The 18,523-nt window shown below is 41.9% G+C and overlaps 1 protein-coding gene across 1 annotated transcript in view; it reads right to left on the bottom strand.

Annotated features, from left to right (window-relative positions):
• Positions 1 to 6,535: 6,535 nt before the first annotated feature.
• rassf1 (Ras association domain family member 1) overlaps positions 6,536 to 18,523 on the bottom strand; it is a 71,651-nt gene continuing 59,663 nt past the window's right edge. Inside the window, exons 4-7 of the mRNA XM_052018111.1 lie at positions 13,839 to 13,943; positions 12,319 to 12,622; positions 10,190 to 10,305; positions 6,536 to 8,871 (exon numbers count right to left, since the gene is read on the bottom strand). Of these exons, the coding sequence (XP_051874071.1) occupies positions 8,725 to 8,871; positions 10,190 to 10,305; positions 12,319 to 12,622; positions 13,839 to 13,943 (672 nt within the window). The 3' untranslated portion in view covers positions 6,536 to 8,724. The remainder of the gene's footprint in view (positions 8,872 to 10,189; positions 10,306 to 12,318; positions 12,623 to 13,838; positions 13,944 to 18,523) is intronic.

The following is an 18,523-nucleotide window of genomic DNA, read 5'->3' as shown; positions in this document are numbered from 1 at the left end:
GTTTGAACTGCATGATGCTAGTATTGTATAATATCTGAACTCGAGTGACAGTGCTGCACATCACTGAATTCATTACTGTGCATTGTGTGTAGCTTACCTGCCAATGGATTCAATTGTTTATTTTAGAGACAATAAATTTCTCTAGACAATTTCAAGACAATTCACTAAATTATACACTTTAAAATGTGTGTGTATTATTCTCACCACTTGGGAATGCAAGAACAAGGTAACCATTTATTTGTACTGCAGCAGTGTCAGAAGACAGGCAAGAGAAAGGGCTGAACAAATACCAATGTGTTTGATTACTGCTAATGTCTCAAGGGCAAATAATGAGAAATGCCCCACCCACAGCAACCACATAAATTGTCTTCCAGCCAACTGACTCATGTTTACTCAGAAAAGGAAAGCAAGTCCTTTGCAATATCTGTTTTAAATTTATATTCTCTGGATCTAATGGTTTGACTTATTTATAAGTGTTTTGGCTCCAATGCATGAGTTAATATTCTCCACACCTCTCTAAGATTGTCACCCAAGTCATTCTTATGTGGCTTGACAGAGTAGATGAAGGGATCACGTTTCTCCTGGTTCAATGTCTTCAAACAGGTATCTCACACTGAAAGTTAGTGGTTGCCAAGTCAGAACTGAAATGAGAAGGACTTTCTTCACCCTGAGCATACTGAATCTCTGGAATTCTCTACCTTTGAGGATTGTGAAGGCTCACTCACTGAGTACTTTCAAGACAATATCTTTTTGAATATTAAGTGAATATGGTACCAATGCAGGAAAGTAGTGGTAATGTAAACAATCAGCCCCCACCCTATTTATTGGGGGAGGTGCTGCAAGGGTACAAATGGCCTGTTTTGCTTCTATTTCTTGTGTTCTTAACACCCCTCCTGTGAAACAGTACTTTCCCCAATTCTAAGCTTTTCTTGCAGGTTTTTCCTTTTCAGACATGTGGCTAATTACTTTGGGGATGGGGGATGGGTTGACTGAAGGTCAGTGTTGTGCCATTCCCCAATAACGTCAGAGGAAACACTGAAGAAACTGCAAGGTTGGCTGCTTTTAACCACTAATGCTGTTTCATCATTGATGTTCTACCAGTGAACAACCATTCTTTTCTTGGAGATTCTGGTGAAATAGTCTTCACTGTCCAACCTCTGAAATGGGCAAGCAAGAAGTATGGCTGCAATGATATCATGACACATGCATTATATTTAGTCAATAGCACCAGACACACAATACAGATATACAATTCACACGTGTACCCTATTATCCACCAAACTTGGAAGGTTTAACATGCTTGGCACTTTCCTCTTCTAGATTATATCATTGATTCAGATGGTCAGGAGCTTCATTCCCAGACAGTCTCCTGAGAAGGATGCGCTGGAAAACATTTTGAGATAACCAACTTTGCATTAGCAGAGATCCCCTTCCCTTCCCTCCCCTCCCCTCCCCCCCCCCCCATGGTTGAGGGGGAACTTGATTGAGGTTTTTTAATTGGTAATACAAATAGACAGTGTTGATGTGAACAGATAGCGCAAGCCTTTGTGTAAGCATGGAATGAAAAGAGTACATAAAAAAGTCTTAAAGACTTAAATATAAACAGCTCTTGGTTTCTCAGATGGCTCAGATTCAGTTAGTGTTCTTCTAGAGATGAAATACTATCTAGCTAGGAGCAGGACTGAGTAAGTAGGTAAGCCTGGACATGCATTTTAAAGTATGCCTTAAAAACTCTCTTTACTAAGCATTTTGTCATGTGACTCAATATCCCCATGAGCTGTGTGTCAAATTTTGTTTCATAACATTTCAGTGAAATTCCTTGGGTGATTTTACATTAAGGGTGCAATTTAAGTGCACATACCCAGAGCTGAACACAAAATAACAGCACAAGCCAGAATTATTAACAGCTGTGGCAGACTCCGCTAAATTCCAGGAAATCAAAAGCAAATACGAATATTCAGAAAGCACACAAACAAATGAAGAGAGATGTTACAAAAAAACATTAGGATAGATAAGTCACCGAGGCCGGATGGGATATATCCAAGGTTGTTACGGGAAGCGAGGGAAGAGATTGCTGTGCCTTTGGTGACGATCTTTGCGTCCTCACTGGCCACAGGAGTAGTGCCAGATGATTGGAGGGCAGCAAGTGTTGTTCCTTTGTTTAAGAAAGAGAGTAGGGATAATCCTGGGAATTACAGACCAGTGAGTCTTACTTCAGTGGTGGGCAAATTACTGGAGAAGATTCTTAGAGACAAGATTTATGGGCATTTAGAGAAGCATAGGCTGATTAGGGACAGTCAGCATGGCTTTGTGAGGAACAGGTCATGCCTCACGAGCCTGATTTAATTCTTTGAGGATGTGACAAAGCACATTGATGATCCACTACACAGTGGATGTAGTGTACATGGATTTTAGTAAGGCATTTGATAAGGTTCCTCATGGAAGGCTTATTCAAAGAGTCAGGAGGCATGGGATCCAGGGAGACTTGACTGTGTGGATTCAGAATTGGCTCGCCCATAGAAGACAGAGGGTGGTGGTAGATGGAGCATATTCTGCCTGGAGGTCGGTGACCAGTGGTGTTCTGCAGGGATCTGTTCTGGGACCCCCTGCTCTTTGTGATTTTTATAAATGACTTGGATGAGGATGTGGAAGGGTGGGTTAGTAAGTTTGCTGATGATACGAAGGTTGGTGATGTTGTAGATAGTGTAGAAGGTTGCTGTAGATTACAACAGGATATTGCTAGGATGCAGAGCTGGGCTGAGGAGTGGCAGATGGAGTTCAACCTGGATAAGTGTGAAGTGATACACTTCAGGAGATTTAATTTTAAGGCAGAATACAAGGTTAATGGCAGGACTCTTAGCAGTGTCGAGGAACAGAGGGATCTTGGGGTCCATGTCCATAGATCCCTCAAGGTCGCCACGCAGGTCTATAGGGTTATTAAGAAGGCGTATGGAGTGTTGGCCTTCATTAGTCAGGGTATTGAGTTCAAGAGACATGAGGTAATGTTGCAGCTCTATTGAACTTTGGTCAGACCACACTTGGAGTATTGTGTTCAGTTCTGATTGCCTCATTATAGGAAGGATGTGGGAGCTTTAGAGAGGGTGCAGAGGAGATTTACCAGGATGTTGTCTGGATTGGAAAGCATGTCTTATGAGGATGGGTTGAGCAAGCTAGGGCTTTTCTCTTTAGAGAGGAGGAGGATGAGAGGTGACTTGATAGAGATGTATAAGATGATACGAGGCATAGATTGAGTGGACAGTCTGAGACTTTTTCCCAGGGCAACAATGGCTAACATGAGGGGACATAATTTTAAGGTGATTGGAGGAAGGTATAAGGGGGACGTCAGGGGTAAGGTGTTTTTTTTTACACAGAGAGTGGTGGGTGCATGGAATGCACTGCCGGCAGAGGTTGTGGGGGCAGATACATTAAGGACATTTAAGAGACTCTTAGATAGACATTTTAATGATAGAGAAATGGGGGCTACCTGGGAGGGAAGGATTAGATAGAGCAGGATAAAATGTCGACACAACATCATGGGCTGAAGGGCCTGTACTGTGCTGTAGCGTTCAATGTTCTAAGAACCTGCTCCTTGGTTTTCAGAGTTAGGGAGTTCAGAGTAGGCAATTTGGAGACTAACTGCAGCAAAATAATAAAGTACTGAAAATTCAGAAAGATAAAAGAAAAGAAAATAAAGAAAATAAAATGTCCTCTAGTTCTCAACAGATACTTAAAACACCACAAAAAATACCCAAGACTTTGAGGTAGAGGTATACATGAAGACTCTCAAGGAACCTCAGAATATGAAAGGAAATAAGGGATGGATTGGATTCTGACTCGTTTCTTACTCCCAAGATGAAGAATGGAAAAAATCCAATATTTTAGAAATGTGATCAGAGGAGGAGGCCATTCAGAGAGGATCATCATTTTGGAGTAGTCAAAGTGGCTTGGGACATTTTACTACACAAAAGATCCTACGTAATAACAAGTTAGAGGCTGAATTGGGCAGTTGTTAAAAGCACTATCATCATTTCAGCTACAGCACGTGTACAATGGACATAATCATCATCACGTAACAACCCCAACAGAAATGTAGGGAGCAGCATCAATAACTGTACAAGAACTTTATTAACCTAACAAAAGCCTTTGACTTTTGAAGGGGACTGTGGAGAATCCTTCTCAAATTTAGCTGCTTGCAGAAAGTAGTCTTCATCTACTGTCTGATTCACAATAGCCTTTTAAAGTCATGGCCTTCATTGACAGGTTCACAACAGACCTAATTTCGGTACAGACTCGTGTCAATAAAAGCCCTAACATTGCCCCAACATTTTTCTCAATCTTACAATTCGCAATGCTGTATCTCACCTCTAACAAGCCCTCCTGCCATAGTGGAACTTATGTTGCCTCCACTCCAGAATCAAGATCAGAGTTGCAGCACATAGAACACTGCAGCATGTAGATAACGCCTGTTTCTGCACATCTTCCGAGGCTAAGCTCCAAGCCATTGTCAACTCACTCTCTGAAGCTTGGGAGAACAGACCTTACCTATGACATCTGCAAACAAAAAGTCTTCCAGTAACCTGCTCCTGCTTGTTCAATAGCAACCTCTGACTCAAAGACCCACAATGAAACTCCGGAAAATATTGTCAACTTCATGTTCTTGGAGTCATCTCTCAAGGGCAGACATTCATGATGAAATTCATCACTGCCTTCAGTACCCGAGCACATTTGGTCAGATGAAAAAACATGTTTAAAGCCCTCAAACCTGACACAAAGTTCATGGTCTACCTGCAGCAGTGATCCCTGCACTCATATTTGATTCCAAAATATGGATTACCTATAGGCAGAACTTCAAAGCATTGGAAAGATACCAACAATGCCTTCTCTATAAAATCCTATAAGTCCACTAGCTTGATAAGTGAACTGATGTGAGCCTCCTCTCCCCAGCACTAGTTACATTCAGTTACCTTCTTGGGCAGGCCACGTCATTCAAATACTCAGAAACTCGAGAAATCGACACTCTACTCCAATTTCCAATACAGCAAGAAGTTACCAAGTGGAGAGAGGAAAAGATTCTGGGATGTTTTAATACCTCCCTGGAAAAGTGCAAATTCCCCACCAACTCCTGGGAATTCCTGGTCCATAACTGCTCAAAATATTGGAGCATTCAGGAGAACCTCTAATCCATGTGTTGGGAGCATACAGGAGCCTGGCATAAGGAGGTAGAAGCGTGTCACTTGCCAAACTGCCCATCTGATCCATCAACTATTCCTGCACCACCTGTGGCAGAGTTTGCACGTTGGCCTCAATCACCTCAGAAATGGAATGAAAGAAATTCATCCTTGGTCCCAAGGTACTGTTGAAAATGTAGCGTCCATGTGGACCAAGTTAAAATGAAAAACATAATTAAGTGCTTTATACACTGTGCCTTTGGAAAAATCAAGTTCAAGGCAATTATGCAAGGAAATTAGTGGAGATTTTAAATTGATGTGAATTTTTTTGGGTTTTTTTTGGCTGGACAGGGTAAACATCTCCAGAATCTCTCCTAAACATAGTGTAGCATGTTGTAGATGGACAATAGAGGAAACAACCAAGTAGTCTTTTTCACTGCATGAATGAAGCCAACCTGCAACCACACAGTAGGATTGTGGAAGCATGCAGATAGTGCTTGAAGATTTCCTGAAAACAGTCCCCAAAAAATCTAGTGTTCTTGAATAGTAAAGCAAGTACTCTTGGCTTTCAATTTCCATTTGAGTGCTGTAGCTGTTTCTAGTTCCTTTACTCAAAAACCCAAATTGCAGAAGTTGTTAAATCTTCTCATACTGCAGTTTATCAATCCTTTTTATGGTCTCAAGTGACCTTATTGGGTTCAAAAATCTAGTTCAGGTCCCCATCCTATTTCTCCTGACATCATTGGCAGTAAAATGATGAATGAAACATGTGCCCAAAATATAAACTTTAAAACTAGCAGAATGATGGGCAGTACTAATTAATCTTCTTTGATAATGATAACAATTAGTCAGAGGAACATTCTTGTGCTTGTTGTGCCTGGCTCAGATGCTAATGCCTTCTCCAAAACAAGTAAAATTTGTAGGCATTATTAGCCAGTGATTTTAATAATTTGAGATAATAGAACTTTTCAAACGAACACTTCTGATAGAAAATTTCCCCAAAGGAATGGGTCAAAAGTGGTCAAAACTCATTATTAAAACCAAGTTCATAAATGCAAGTCCAGAAAGTCAGACTAGTCAGATCCTGATGCCATCTGTGACAGATACCAAAGCAAAATGAAATAAGTGTTGAAATTGCAGTAGACAATGATAAATGTTGGTAGAAGAGCATAATTATAAAATTGTGATGCAGGAATTGGAAAGAGGAAAGTTAAGCCATATAGATGACTTTGTTTTTACAAAGGTGGTCTTTAAAATATGTAAATGTAAAAAAGAAATTTGAACTAGAACTTTGCCTCAAAACTTGGGGAGGGCACATTACTGGACACAAAGTAAACAACTTCAAAACATAAAAACCACAAGGCTAGTTACTCATTTCACATTTTATTGAATAAAACTTAAAATACAAACATAATTTATAAATTTCTTTAGAAAGGGTAGACTACTTCAGCTCAAGTCATAGCCCATTTCTCTTGGGCTGCTGGTAGTAGTCTACACTATTCACAATGTCAGTTTCTGCTTTTCAACTGTGGGAGCAGGGCAAGCAGTTCCGCATCACCATGTCTCCCCTCCTGGGGCACAGTACCAGTGCTAAGCTGAGAGTCTATCAAATTAGAGCATCGCAGCTGATTATGTACCTGTCCTCACCTTTAGTTCAAAACAAGGAAACTTCCCCAGGAGTTAGCAGCCTGCAATCAGGAGCAACCTGGGGGCTAAAGCCAACTGCAGCAAGCTTACACCTGCGCCATGGCTAGGCTAAATCAGTACAAAAAACACTGGAACATACAGCAAATCAGGCCACATCTGTGGAATGAGAAAAAGTGTTTCAGGTGGAAGACCCTTCATCAGAACTGTGGGGGAAAGATACTAACTTGTTTTCTCTTTTCCAATTCTCATGAAGGATCTCTGACCTGAAAATAACTTTTCCCCACAGATACCAGCTGACCTACTAAGTGTTTCCAACATTTTCTACTTCTATTTCAGATTTCTAGCATCTGCAGTTTTATTTTCATTTTCATTTCCTAAGCTAAATCAACTCAAATCAGAGATTAAACACATACCCCAATGATGCACAAGTCTCAGAATTCACCAATAGCTATTGGAAATGGATCTCTGTTGCCAGAAGCATTTCTTCACATGACTGAGACTTAAAGTTATTGTTAACAAGCTACCCACAACAAATGTAGTCAACTTAACACTGAGGTGTGTCCAGGTCTACATTCTGCTATTTAATTGTAGCCTTAATTTAAGATGTCCGCTTACTGAGTGATTACCCCAAACAAAAATAAATTGCATTAATTCTTAAAATAAGCAAAAATCACCACTAATTTCTCACTCGTGCAACCTCGCCTGCTGAACTCCACTCACTGCCTCTGCTCCAAGCCTTTCTTCCCCCCACCCCCCCCAACCTCAGACTCATGGCCTTGACATCAAGCTGGTCCCCAAATTTGCTGAACACACACCGAACTGATCCTCACACTCATTACACTGCACCTAGCTGACCCCCCCCCCCCCCCCCCCAGTCACCTCACTCCTGCCAAGGTGACCTTCCCATTTACATCACCCACACCAGGCCAGTTGTACCCCCTCTCTGCCCCCATTCTGAACTGCATCCCCACACTGAGCCAAACCCATGCTGTACCCCTAATAGTCCAAATTGGAATTCCACTCCTTATTTCTCCCTCTTTCAGAAGCAATACATGCTATGTTCTGACTGACAGAAACAATTAGTCATCTGGGGTTCCAGATTCTACTATCTTGCTTTCAGCTGGCATTGGTGTGAGAGGGTGGATGTGTTGAAGAAGTTAGGGGATGGGGAGGAATTGGAAGGAACGATCTCATCTCCTCTCCCTGTTGGTTAAGCACCCGAGCCTTTGTTCACCAACTTTACCCCTTCATCCACCAACTTTACCCCTTCATCCTGTAGTCAGATTGGGTTAATAATTCTCATCCATGGGAAATCCCATCAGTTCCAAAAAGAAACTCCCTCACAATCATTACCTACGATACACAGATTTTTCACACATCAGTATATATCAGTGCATTAAAAAGGTCTTGGGTGGTGGGTGAGAATGCAATGTAAGCAACCAAAAGAAATTGCTACAGGATCCCTGCCTCCATCGTACACTATGCCACAGTGATGAATGAAGTGCTCAAATAATGTAAGGAGATCATGGAGCTCTGTTCATTCATCTGCATTGGCACCTCCCAATAAAGCAGCATGCTGCTCAAGTTAACAGGGTAAAGGGACTTCCTTCCTTGGGCAGAAACTTCCCACAAATGGCCCGCAACTGTTCAGTTCAGCATCAAGTAAAGATCTCAGTCACACTTGTTAATGTCAGGCAGAGCTTGTATACCACACAATATCCCACTCAGCTCGTAGTAACCCCACTCACAACTTGTATTCTCCACAGTTCGTACTTTGTTCCTGGCCAAGCCAGGTAACATTGGTTTCAAGACCTTCACCGTTCATACATGTGAGCGCGTGCGCAAGATTTTTATTTCCCCCTCTCATTCTCTCTCTCTCTCTCTCGTCACATGGTGGCGAGGGATTCGGTCAACCTGGTGAGCGGTTGGCAAGCTCCTCTTGCATCTTCTGCCGGCACCGGGCGTACTTCCCAAACATCTGCCTGACATGTTCCTCCTCCTCACGCTGAAGGATTCGCAGGAAGTTCTGCAGCTCGGGGACAGTGAAGGCATCCCACTGAACAAAAGAGAGAAAATGAAGCAAAACACTCATGGACCCAGCTCTCCCATATTTGACTTAAAGCTCATTTGACCTTCAATTCTTCTAAATCATGATGGCTGTAACTGTTCCGGGGGAAACAGTCAAAGTAGGAGGACTTTATATACTGCATCTCTTGCTTTCAGGACAGCCAAAAGTGCTTTACCACCCCAATATCGTCACTGTTGTAATATAGGAAACATAGCTGCCAATTTACAAATGACAAGCATCCACAACAGCAATGAAATAATGACTGTATAATTCTGTTTTTATAATTTGGTTGAGGGATGATTTTGCAGCTATTCTTCAACCTTGTCACATGTGAAAAGGCAACAGTATCTTGGCTTAATATCTCATCTGACAAAGAGCATTTTGTGTGGCTCTCTCATACAGAACCGCAACATTATCCTAAATTATATACTCAAGAGTCTCTGGAGTGCGATCTGATATCATGACTGTCTCAGATGTGAGTGTTCTACCAAGTTGACATAGCTTTTTGTTGTCTCAATCCTTCAATGTGACTTAATTGATACCATTTTGAAAGCTCTGTGAGCTGTTTCCTGTGACTAAAGATGAGCTCAGACTCAAGGCATTTGTATGCTCATTTTAGCCATATGTGTTATACATCAAGGACCACTGCCAAACTAAGAAAGAAGTTAGGAGAGTGGAGGCCTGGATCTTATACATTCAACTCAGATTGGAACATTAAATTTCAGAATTGGACTTGTTCCTAGGTTGTGGCTATAACTATCAAGGTTGGCATTTATTCCCCACCCCTGGTCGACCTATTTTGATAAAGCAGCTTGGCTTGCTGGGCCAGAGGACAAGAGTAACCATGGAGAGGCAGAGTGAGGAGGGGGGAGGGAGAGAGGCAGGTGTGGCTGGAGTCATGTCCATGTCAGGCCAGGTAAAGAAAGCGAGCTTCCCTCTCTAAATGACATTAAAGGACCAGTTAGATGTGCACAAAGGCTTGACACCGTCATAATCAATTTTACTACCAACTTTTCAATTCCTGGATTCTTAGAACCAAATTCAAAATTCCCTAATCTATATTCTGTGGATTATTAGTTTGTGCTACTAAATAACTAGTCTAACAATATAACCAGTGCATTTCTTAAGCAACAATCCAGTGAGGAAAAAAAAGGATGACGTGAGTCAGATGCCAGTGTAATACCCCAACTAATATTATTCAATTTAATTCTCCCAGTTTGAATTCTCCTGATTTTGCAATTGAGCCAAATATATGGAACTTTACACCCATCCCACCAGCAAGATGGTCCATAACATTTCGACTTACATTCACTTCTCCTGTCTCATTCTCTTTCAGGACAAGACTTAATATCTTCTCATCTGGCCCAGCCAGCAGTCTCAGGTACAATGGATGCTCATCATCAGAAAGTTTCCGAGTATAAACTGCAGTGGAAAAAGCAGCAAAATTTTATGTTTTTATTTAGTTACACAATCATAGAATCAAGACTGTAGTTCAACCTGGAATGCTCAACAAATCCCTCTTTCTACTTCCCTGGTTATCAGTTGGGTCTGAGTGCAGAGCCAATGCTCCTAGTTGCCAAGTTGTAGCTCAACACGTTCTATATTAAACCCTTCATGACACATTTTCAGAAAATGAACCGCACATATCAATCCAAGTCAGAGACAGTCATATTTTGACCTTCACACCCCTAAACCTCTCCTTGCCACAAAACCGCATGTATGTCTGTGCATTTCTTTGCTCATCAGCAATGAATCACTGAATACTCATCATCCAGAGTTTGGACATGCAGGTTCGATCCCAGTAAATGCATCAGAGTTTGGAGACGTGGGGTTGATACCCACAGCTTAACATCCTGGAGCTGAGAAATAGCAGTTAAGACATGAAACAAAGGATCTGTCTCTGACAGTAATGGTGCAACTTGAGAGGGAGTCAGACCTGAATTGCACTTGAAGCAGAATGTCAGAAGTTATCCTGGGTAATTTATCTAAAGACGTCACTGCCTTTGAAACTTCAAGTCGAGCAAACTTTTATCAACTGGCATTGAGTTGTCCCCTTGCCACTGGGTTGCGGTTGAGGACTTAGATTCACTTCTCCTGTCTCATTCTCTTTCAGGACAAGACTTAATATCTTCTCATCCGGCCCAGCAAGCAGTCTGGGTTGCGGTTGAGGACTTAGCCAGTGGCAAGGGGACAACTCAATGCCAGTTGATAAAAGTTTGCTCGACTTGAAGTTTCAAAGGCAGTGATGTCTTTAGATAAATTACCCAGGATAACTTCTGACATTCTGCTTCAAGTGCAACCTGGGGATAAAGGCCCCATGAGATTTTTGTAAACATGATTGAACAGTAGAAACAAGAACTTGCTGGGAAAGTACTAGGCTTGCACTTCCTAAGTCCAGTTTCACTGCTTTTAACAAAAAAAACATTTATAAGGGAGGAGACAGGAAGTACATCCTAGCCAAGTCCCGAGAGGTGCAGCTGATGAGCCAAAAGTCCACATCCTCACGTCGGAGTTGGCAGGGTATCAATGAATTCCAATTTCTATTTATGTCAGAACTTCCTCACAATGGAAGTGAACGTGAGGGCCTCAATCAGATTGGCAGACTACCTGGATGTGATGGGTCATTCTCTGCATTTTAGAACACAGCATTTTTAGGAACAGGAAATGACCACTTGGCTCCCGAACATGCCTGACTCTTTCGACTGCTGAATCTGCCTATATTCGCTCAGCTGCCCTTACTCTGTTCGTATTATTAAAACAAAGTCCCATCTGCCACCAAGCTTCTGGCATCCCAGTAGTGCCCTGTTCCTTGCCACAGAAATCCTCTCCTAGTAGGGTGCTTAACCGGCAAAACCTTGTTGTGAAATGGAAAATTGCAATTTCAAGCCGTGATCGCCTGACCTGTCTGTGCTACTTTACCCCATAGAAGATGATTTGGCTGTAGCTCAGGCCTCTCTTTCCCCTTCCTCCATACCAACCCACTTTTCCAAGTCCTTGACTCACTGGGCAGCCCACTCACTTTGACTCAGAAGATTGCAGAGTCAGGTTCTTGTGCACATAACCTAGCTGACACACTGTGCAGGACTGGCAGAGGCACCACCGCTGGAGGTGCTATCTTTAGAGTGAAAAATTAAACTGAGGCCTCTCACGTGTGGAAAAGAGCCCATTTAACAAATGCCATGAAAAATAGGGGGATTTCTCCCCCATCCCCAGACTAATATCTATCCCCATAGCAGATTATTTGACATTACCTCAATGCTGAGTGATCTTTCTGAGCTAATTAACTGCTGCATTTCCCATATTTCAATAGTGACAAGTATATTGTTGGTTGGGAAACACATTGGGATGTTCGTAGATCATGAAAGGCACTATATAAATGTAAGTTTAAGGACTTTTACTGGACTGAGGCCAGTAATATTTTCCCATAGAGCATACCTTGATCGTCCTTCTCAATCCGTTCAAACAGGGCAAACTTGCGGGGATTGTCCACCACCATGAACTTGTTGAGCAGCGCTTTAATCACCTCACTGGCCTTTGTGTGGCTGCTGATGTGCAAGTGCTTTACGGTGTCTTTTGGGAGGTAGAAGGATGTGCGCCGCTTTATCGACTGCGGCCGTGTCGAAGCTGCTGCTTTCTTGGTGTCGTAAATTGACTGAGGCTTCATGTTTGCAGAGACAGAGATCGGCCTCACTAACTTCAGCTGCACCTTTATGAACCCGGTGTATGTACCGTCACTGTTCTGTGGAGGTGTGATAGAAGAAAAGTGAGAGCTGGTATCAGCCGCTATTACTAACCACATTTACTTCATGCACTTTGTTCTAATCCATGTTGAAGAGAAGCTCATATCTCATGCCCGTTTTTGCTAACCTGATCCTGGTCCAGCAATCCACCAACTTCTGCTGAGATACAGCATGGATGTGATGCTGTCTACTAGTTGTCATTAACTATTCCAACTGAAGCACAAAGAGCAGGTGCTTGAAGTATTGGTAGGGACAGAAAGCCTATGAAACCTGAACTAACGATTGCACTTTTAAGAGAGGACAGAAAAATCAAAGTAAAGCAATAAATAAAAAAAACTAGGTTCAATATCCCTGTGAACACTCACTGGTAAATTGGCTGGAGTACAGCTAGAGGGCCCAAATTGTAATTGTCACATTGGATGGGCATTACATGGTCTGCTTTATCTTTGGGCGCCTCTAGGGGCAGTGTTGGCAATGGATGTCTCTCTACTGATACAAGCAGCAGAGAAAAAGGCAGTAAGCCAGAATCAGCCCAACTCTCAACCCAAGATTACATCAGACAAGCTCTGCTGTTCCAGTGGAGGGAGTGGGAGGAAATTCTGGCATCAATGAAAGTAGGAAACTAATGTAACCCCCTCCACCCTCTGCTTCTACCCTGCATTTTAGGATGGGCAATTCCCAGTAGAGACAGAAATAGTAAACATCCCCACCCTAGCAAGAAATGCAGTAAGAAAGCACATTAAAAGGCCAAAGACAAAACACAGACATGGATGGGGACCATTCACCCAGTAATACAAGTTATTTTATGTCACACCCTCTCATTTGCCACTCTCCACTGTATCCCACAGATTTTGCTTTCAAAGTAATACAAGTCACAAAAGAATGGCTTGTTCACTAATCAGAGGCAGAAAGAGGAAAAAAGCTGTCAAGATATAATTATAAGTGGCAAATAGTATCTTTTATTCAACAAAAATCTATTCATTTTTGGGATAAAGGCGTTACTGGGTTTTGTTGGGAATTACTGGTTGTCTTAAAAGGTGTCGTGTCCCTACTTAAACTGTTGCAGTCCAGTTGGTGAAGGTACTCCCAAAATACCATTTAAAAATTTGACCTTTAAAATTAGAAATGCAGCTAAATTAGAAATTTAGAATTAAAATTTGAAATGCAACTAAAATTAGAAATAAAAGTATAACCAAACATCTCTTGTTGACTTACCAGGGTCATTACAAGATCACTATTGATCTGTGAGTTGTACTCTCGAATCTTGGGTTCGATTTCATCACGTGTAAGGACCTGTTTCTCCCAGTTAATGTATTCATCCTGCAGAATAACAGGGAAACTTCAATTATCCCAAGGAACAGCCCACACAACCTCCATTAACCTGTCACAAGGCAGATACAGAAAGGGGTGGGAAAATGATGTGGGGAAGAGGGTAGAGGACATTGCTTTCATTCACTTTATGATTCCAACTTTCATGGAAGGTTACCTAGGCCTGTTGCTTCAAGATCTAAATGTGGCAGTTTACCCAATAGTCAATTGACCAATTCCACGTGTCACATCCAACAACATCTTGGAGCAGGTGGTAGGGTCAAAATGACCTACTCTTACTTCCGTTTCTTATGTTCTACTTCTTAATGGTACACCCTTTCCATGTTTAACATGTGAATGCTCTGAGAAGATAAAGTAGCCTTTGATGGTCAAAAAGCTATCTTTTAAAATTTGCTATTGTGTAAACAATTTTTGCACCATTTTACCAACTCATTGGCTACAATTTTATAGCATTTCTAACATATCAAGGTGTCCCAAACTGCTTCAAAAGGAGCATAATTTGTTTATTTGTTCAAAGGACATGGACATCACTGGTAATGGCAGCATTTGTTGTCCGGAAACTGCCGTCTCAGTTCAGTGGCGAATAGTGTTAACCACATTGATGGCTCTAGAGTCAGTTATAGATCAAACTAACAGATTTCTTCCCAGAAGCACAGGTGAACTAGATGGGGTTTTACAACAAACTGTTTGCTTCATGGTTACAATTACAGAGACTAGACTTTATCCCTCCTGATTCCAGATTTATTTATGCACTTGAACTTAAATTCCCCAGTTGCCATCGTGAAATTCAAACTCATGTCTCTGGACCAATGGTCCAGAACTCCGTTGCTAGTCAAACAATTCACTCCCTAGCACACTTCCTCCCCCCCCACCCATCCATTTAAAAATTGTCAAAGAGCCAAAAAATATGAGAAGGGATCAAAAGTAGTATATCGTAAAGAGAGAAGATCTGAACAGGACTGGGGAGGACATTCCAGAACTGCTTTTACCATCACAGCAATTTTCAAACTTATTGATGGTCACCAATGCTTCACTATGGTGGGATTAAGGGAGTCTTTCAGAGTCAGAGTGTCACAGCATGGAAATGGGTACTTTGGCCAGAGTCTGCATCACTAACGCCATTTTTTATTCTCCCCACATTCTATTCAACTTGCCACAGATTCTACCACTCACCCACACACTAGGGGCAATTTACAGTGGCCAATTAACCTACCAACCTGCACATCTTTGGAGTAGGGAAGGAAACCAGAGCATCCAAAGAAACTCATGCAATCACAGGGTGAACATGCAAACACACAGACAGCATCTGAGGTCAGTATTGAACCTGGATCTATGGCACTGTAAGGTAGCAACTTTTCTAGCTGGGTCACAATGGCCTTCACTGATTGGAGTGATTTGTAATCAAGGAAAACTCATTCATAGCAGTAGTGATAGCAACAGCGGTGGAGAATGGGTCATGTGATGCATCACAGGACCATAGACTTGCAACAAGAACATGTTTGATCAAAAATGGTACAAACACTTCACAGTTCCAACTTAGCTGTGGGGAAAGTCAGCTTATCTTCTGTGCTCACGCTAAAATTAACTCGACAGCTGAAGGATTCAGGAAGGAAAATGATTGCTTGGCAGTTTCTGCCAATGTGTTCAGGATGTGTCAAACAATTCCCGGAGGGTCCATTATCAAAAGGAAAAGCCACATCCTGTCCACTTCACATCTCAGGAGACATCATTGGTTGACTCCCAGCACGCTTACAAAGCAAACCCAAGTGTGTTTTGGCGAGAGGCACTGTAAGTCCAAAGCTACACCCCAGTGTATGGAGCACATGAAGAGCTAATTTTCCATGACCCCCAACAACTTGCATCTATCTTTAATGCAGTAAAATGACCAAATGTGCTTTATAGAAACATTACCAGGACAAACTTAACACTGAGATCATAGCATGAAAATAGCACAGGTGAACAAAGGATTGGTCAAAGTGGTAGATATTTTGAAGTAAAAGGTAGAAAGTGACAAAGCCTACAGAGGGAATTCCAGAGCTTATGGTCTGGTCAGTCGATAGCCTAGAGAAAATTGTGGAATAAATTAAATCACAATGTTCAAGAAACCAAATCAAGTGTAAAATACAGAAGCAACTGAGAATCCAGTAGGTAGGCAGCAGTTAATTTTTGCTATACTTCAGATGAGTAGAAAGAATCCTTTCATATGACAGCTCGACTTTATTTACAGAATTTCAGATTCTGCTGTTAGGCCTACACTGCAGTACTTTGGCCTTGGCCGTAGGTGCCAAATGCCTCCCTACTCAGTCTCTTACATACAGACTCTCTGTTCTGGACTTCTGCTCCAGAAGACGAAAAGAGACTGTGGGGGCGCACAAGGAACATACAGTTCAAAAGGTCATCAAAAGTCCCCAGAATAAGTGAAACACATTCTTCATCAGATCCATTTCACTTGGTCTGTAAATGACTCCATCACGGACATCCTTTATTCTGAACCACTGCTGCAGATGTTTGCAAATATTGCATATAACTATTTGCAAGAAATTGTACAATATGAACTAGAGGATGGACTAAAATGGAGATCTTAGTTCTTTGGATTTGTCCCAGTCAATTAGTTAGTGAATTTCCACAGCAAGATGTGTCAATGTGTCCTCAATACTGTGTGAATATGGTTAACTGACTACCATCTGATTTCCCTCCCCCCCACCACAAACCATTGACACACCAAATAGATATCACTTTTCCCACAATGGAGGCTAATCCTTTAGGAGGCACTACGTGGTGGCTCAAAAACAGTGTACGACAACAGCAAAACTGGACTGTTAACCATGATTTAGAAAACAGAGCAACAGTGGCACAGGTAGTAGAGCTATTGCCTCACAGCTCCAATGACCTGGGTTCAATCCTGACCTCCACTGCTGTCTGTGTGGAGTTTGCACATTCTCTTTTGACTGCATGGATTTCCTCCTACATCCCAAAGATGTGTAGATTGGTAGGTCAATTAGCCACTGTAAATGATCCCAAATGTGCAACGGAATAGTAGAATCTGGGGAGAGTTGATGAGAACGCAGGGAGAATAGAAAATGGGATTAATGTAGGATGAGTGCAAAATGGGTGGTCGATGGTTGGCATGGACTCAATGGGCTAAAGGGTCTGTTTCTGTGCTGTATCTCTGACGTTAATTCTCAGAGATGGGAAAAATACATTTGTTACGTTAATGAAGACAAAAATCATCAGATAGCAGCCATGGAGATTTTGCAAATCTAAGATTTTAAACAGATTGGTCAAAATGCAGGGTGGTTTGTAGACTATTTCTAGTCACTATCCCATTGGTTTACAAAATAAGAAAGCTGCTGGTACTTCATTTCTTGAAAGAAATTATGTTTTGGCAAATACCATCACAGAACAGATTCGGCATGATCAAAATGAAAAGCAGAACACATGAACAGAAGTAGCCGATTCAGCCCCGCAAGCCTGTTTAACCCGATCCTGACTGAGTTGTATCTTATTTTTAGCTCCTAGTCTTAGTTTCATGTTCTATAATAGCCATGTCCAATAAAAATCTACCAACTCAGTCTTCAAGTTTTCACTTTATGCCCTAGCCTCAATGGGCCTCTGAAGGAGATGAGTTTTAGGTTTCTCCAACCCCATGTGGGAAGCATTGCTTTCTGCCAATCATTCCCAAAAAGTCTAGCTCTGACATCTTTATTCTAACCTCTGCCAGAGTAAACACTTTTTCAGCTATGCTGCCAACTCCTTTGATTATCTTAAGACCTCAATTAGATTGTCCTTATTCTGTACTCAGGAGAATACAAGTTTAGTCTACAAAATTAGTCCTCAATTTAACCCTTTTAGCCCAGGTAGATGGTCTAGTGAATCTGACTACTCCATATCCATCAACCCCTCCCCCAAAAGTGATCTAAGCTTGTTAGAATGCAGTTCCCCGAACTAACAGCCTGCTACTCTTGTTGCTATATTCTTAACTTCTCAAACATCAAACAGTTAAGAGAAAAGCACATATGCTCTAAGTGTCTTTCACATGCACAGGATATCACCAAGTACTTGAAAAGCCAATGAATTACTAATGATCATTCTTTAGGCACTAGCTAATTTACATGCTATTTTCACCACAAACAGCAAAGAGATTAATGATTAGCTAACCTTTTATTTAGTGACTTTGCTCAAATGATAACTGTTAGCAGGACAGAGCTCCCTACTCCTTGATAAATGCCACCTGTCTAGCTTAAAACAACTCATTGCCAGAATTCTCCGACAAGCACCAAGACCACTTGGCTGGTGGTGAGAGAGGCCCTCCCAGTCAGATCCTTGCCGTACAGTCGGGATCTCACTCACGATGCACTCTGCCCTGGGTCAGCTGAGATGAGGAGAAAATGGTTGCTCACCTCTTTGCAGACTGCGGATTTGCTAAGAGGGTCTGATGAAGAATGCGAGGATCTTTGTCATGGTTCATCCTGAGCAGCTGTGTAACATGGGCTGTTCCCAGACACACACACACACACACACACCAAGTGCTGCTGGAAGATCATCAACTTGATGAAGGACGCTCTTTGAAT

Source organism: Pristis pectinata, chromosome 6 (genome assembly GCF_009764475.1).
Source record: "Pristis pectinata isolate sPriPec2 chromosome 6, sPriPec2.1.pri, whole genome shotgun sequence".
In the NCBI taxonomy this organism is placed as follows: Eukaryota; Metazoa; Chordata; class Chondrichthyes; order Rhinopristiformes; family Pristidae; genus Pristis; species Pristis pectinata.
The sequence above is the reverse complement of the archived record's forward strand: the minus strand, read 5'-3'. Positions and strand labels throughout refer to the sequence as shown.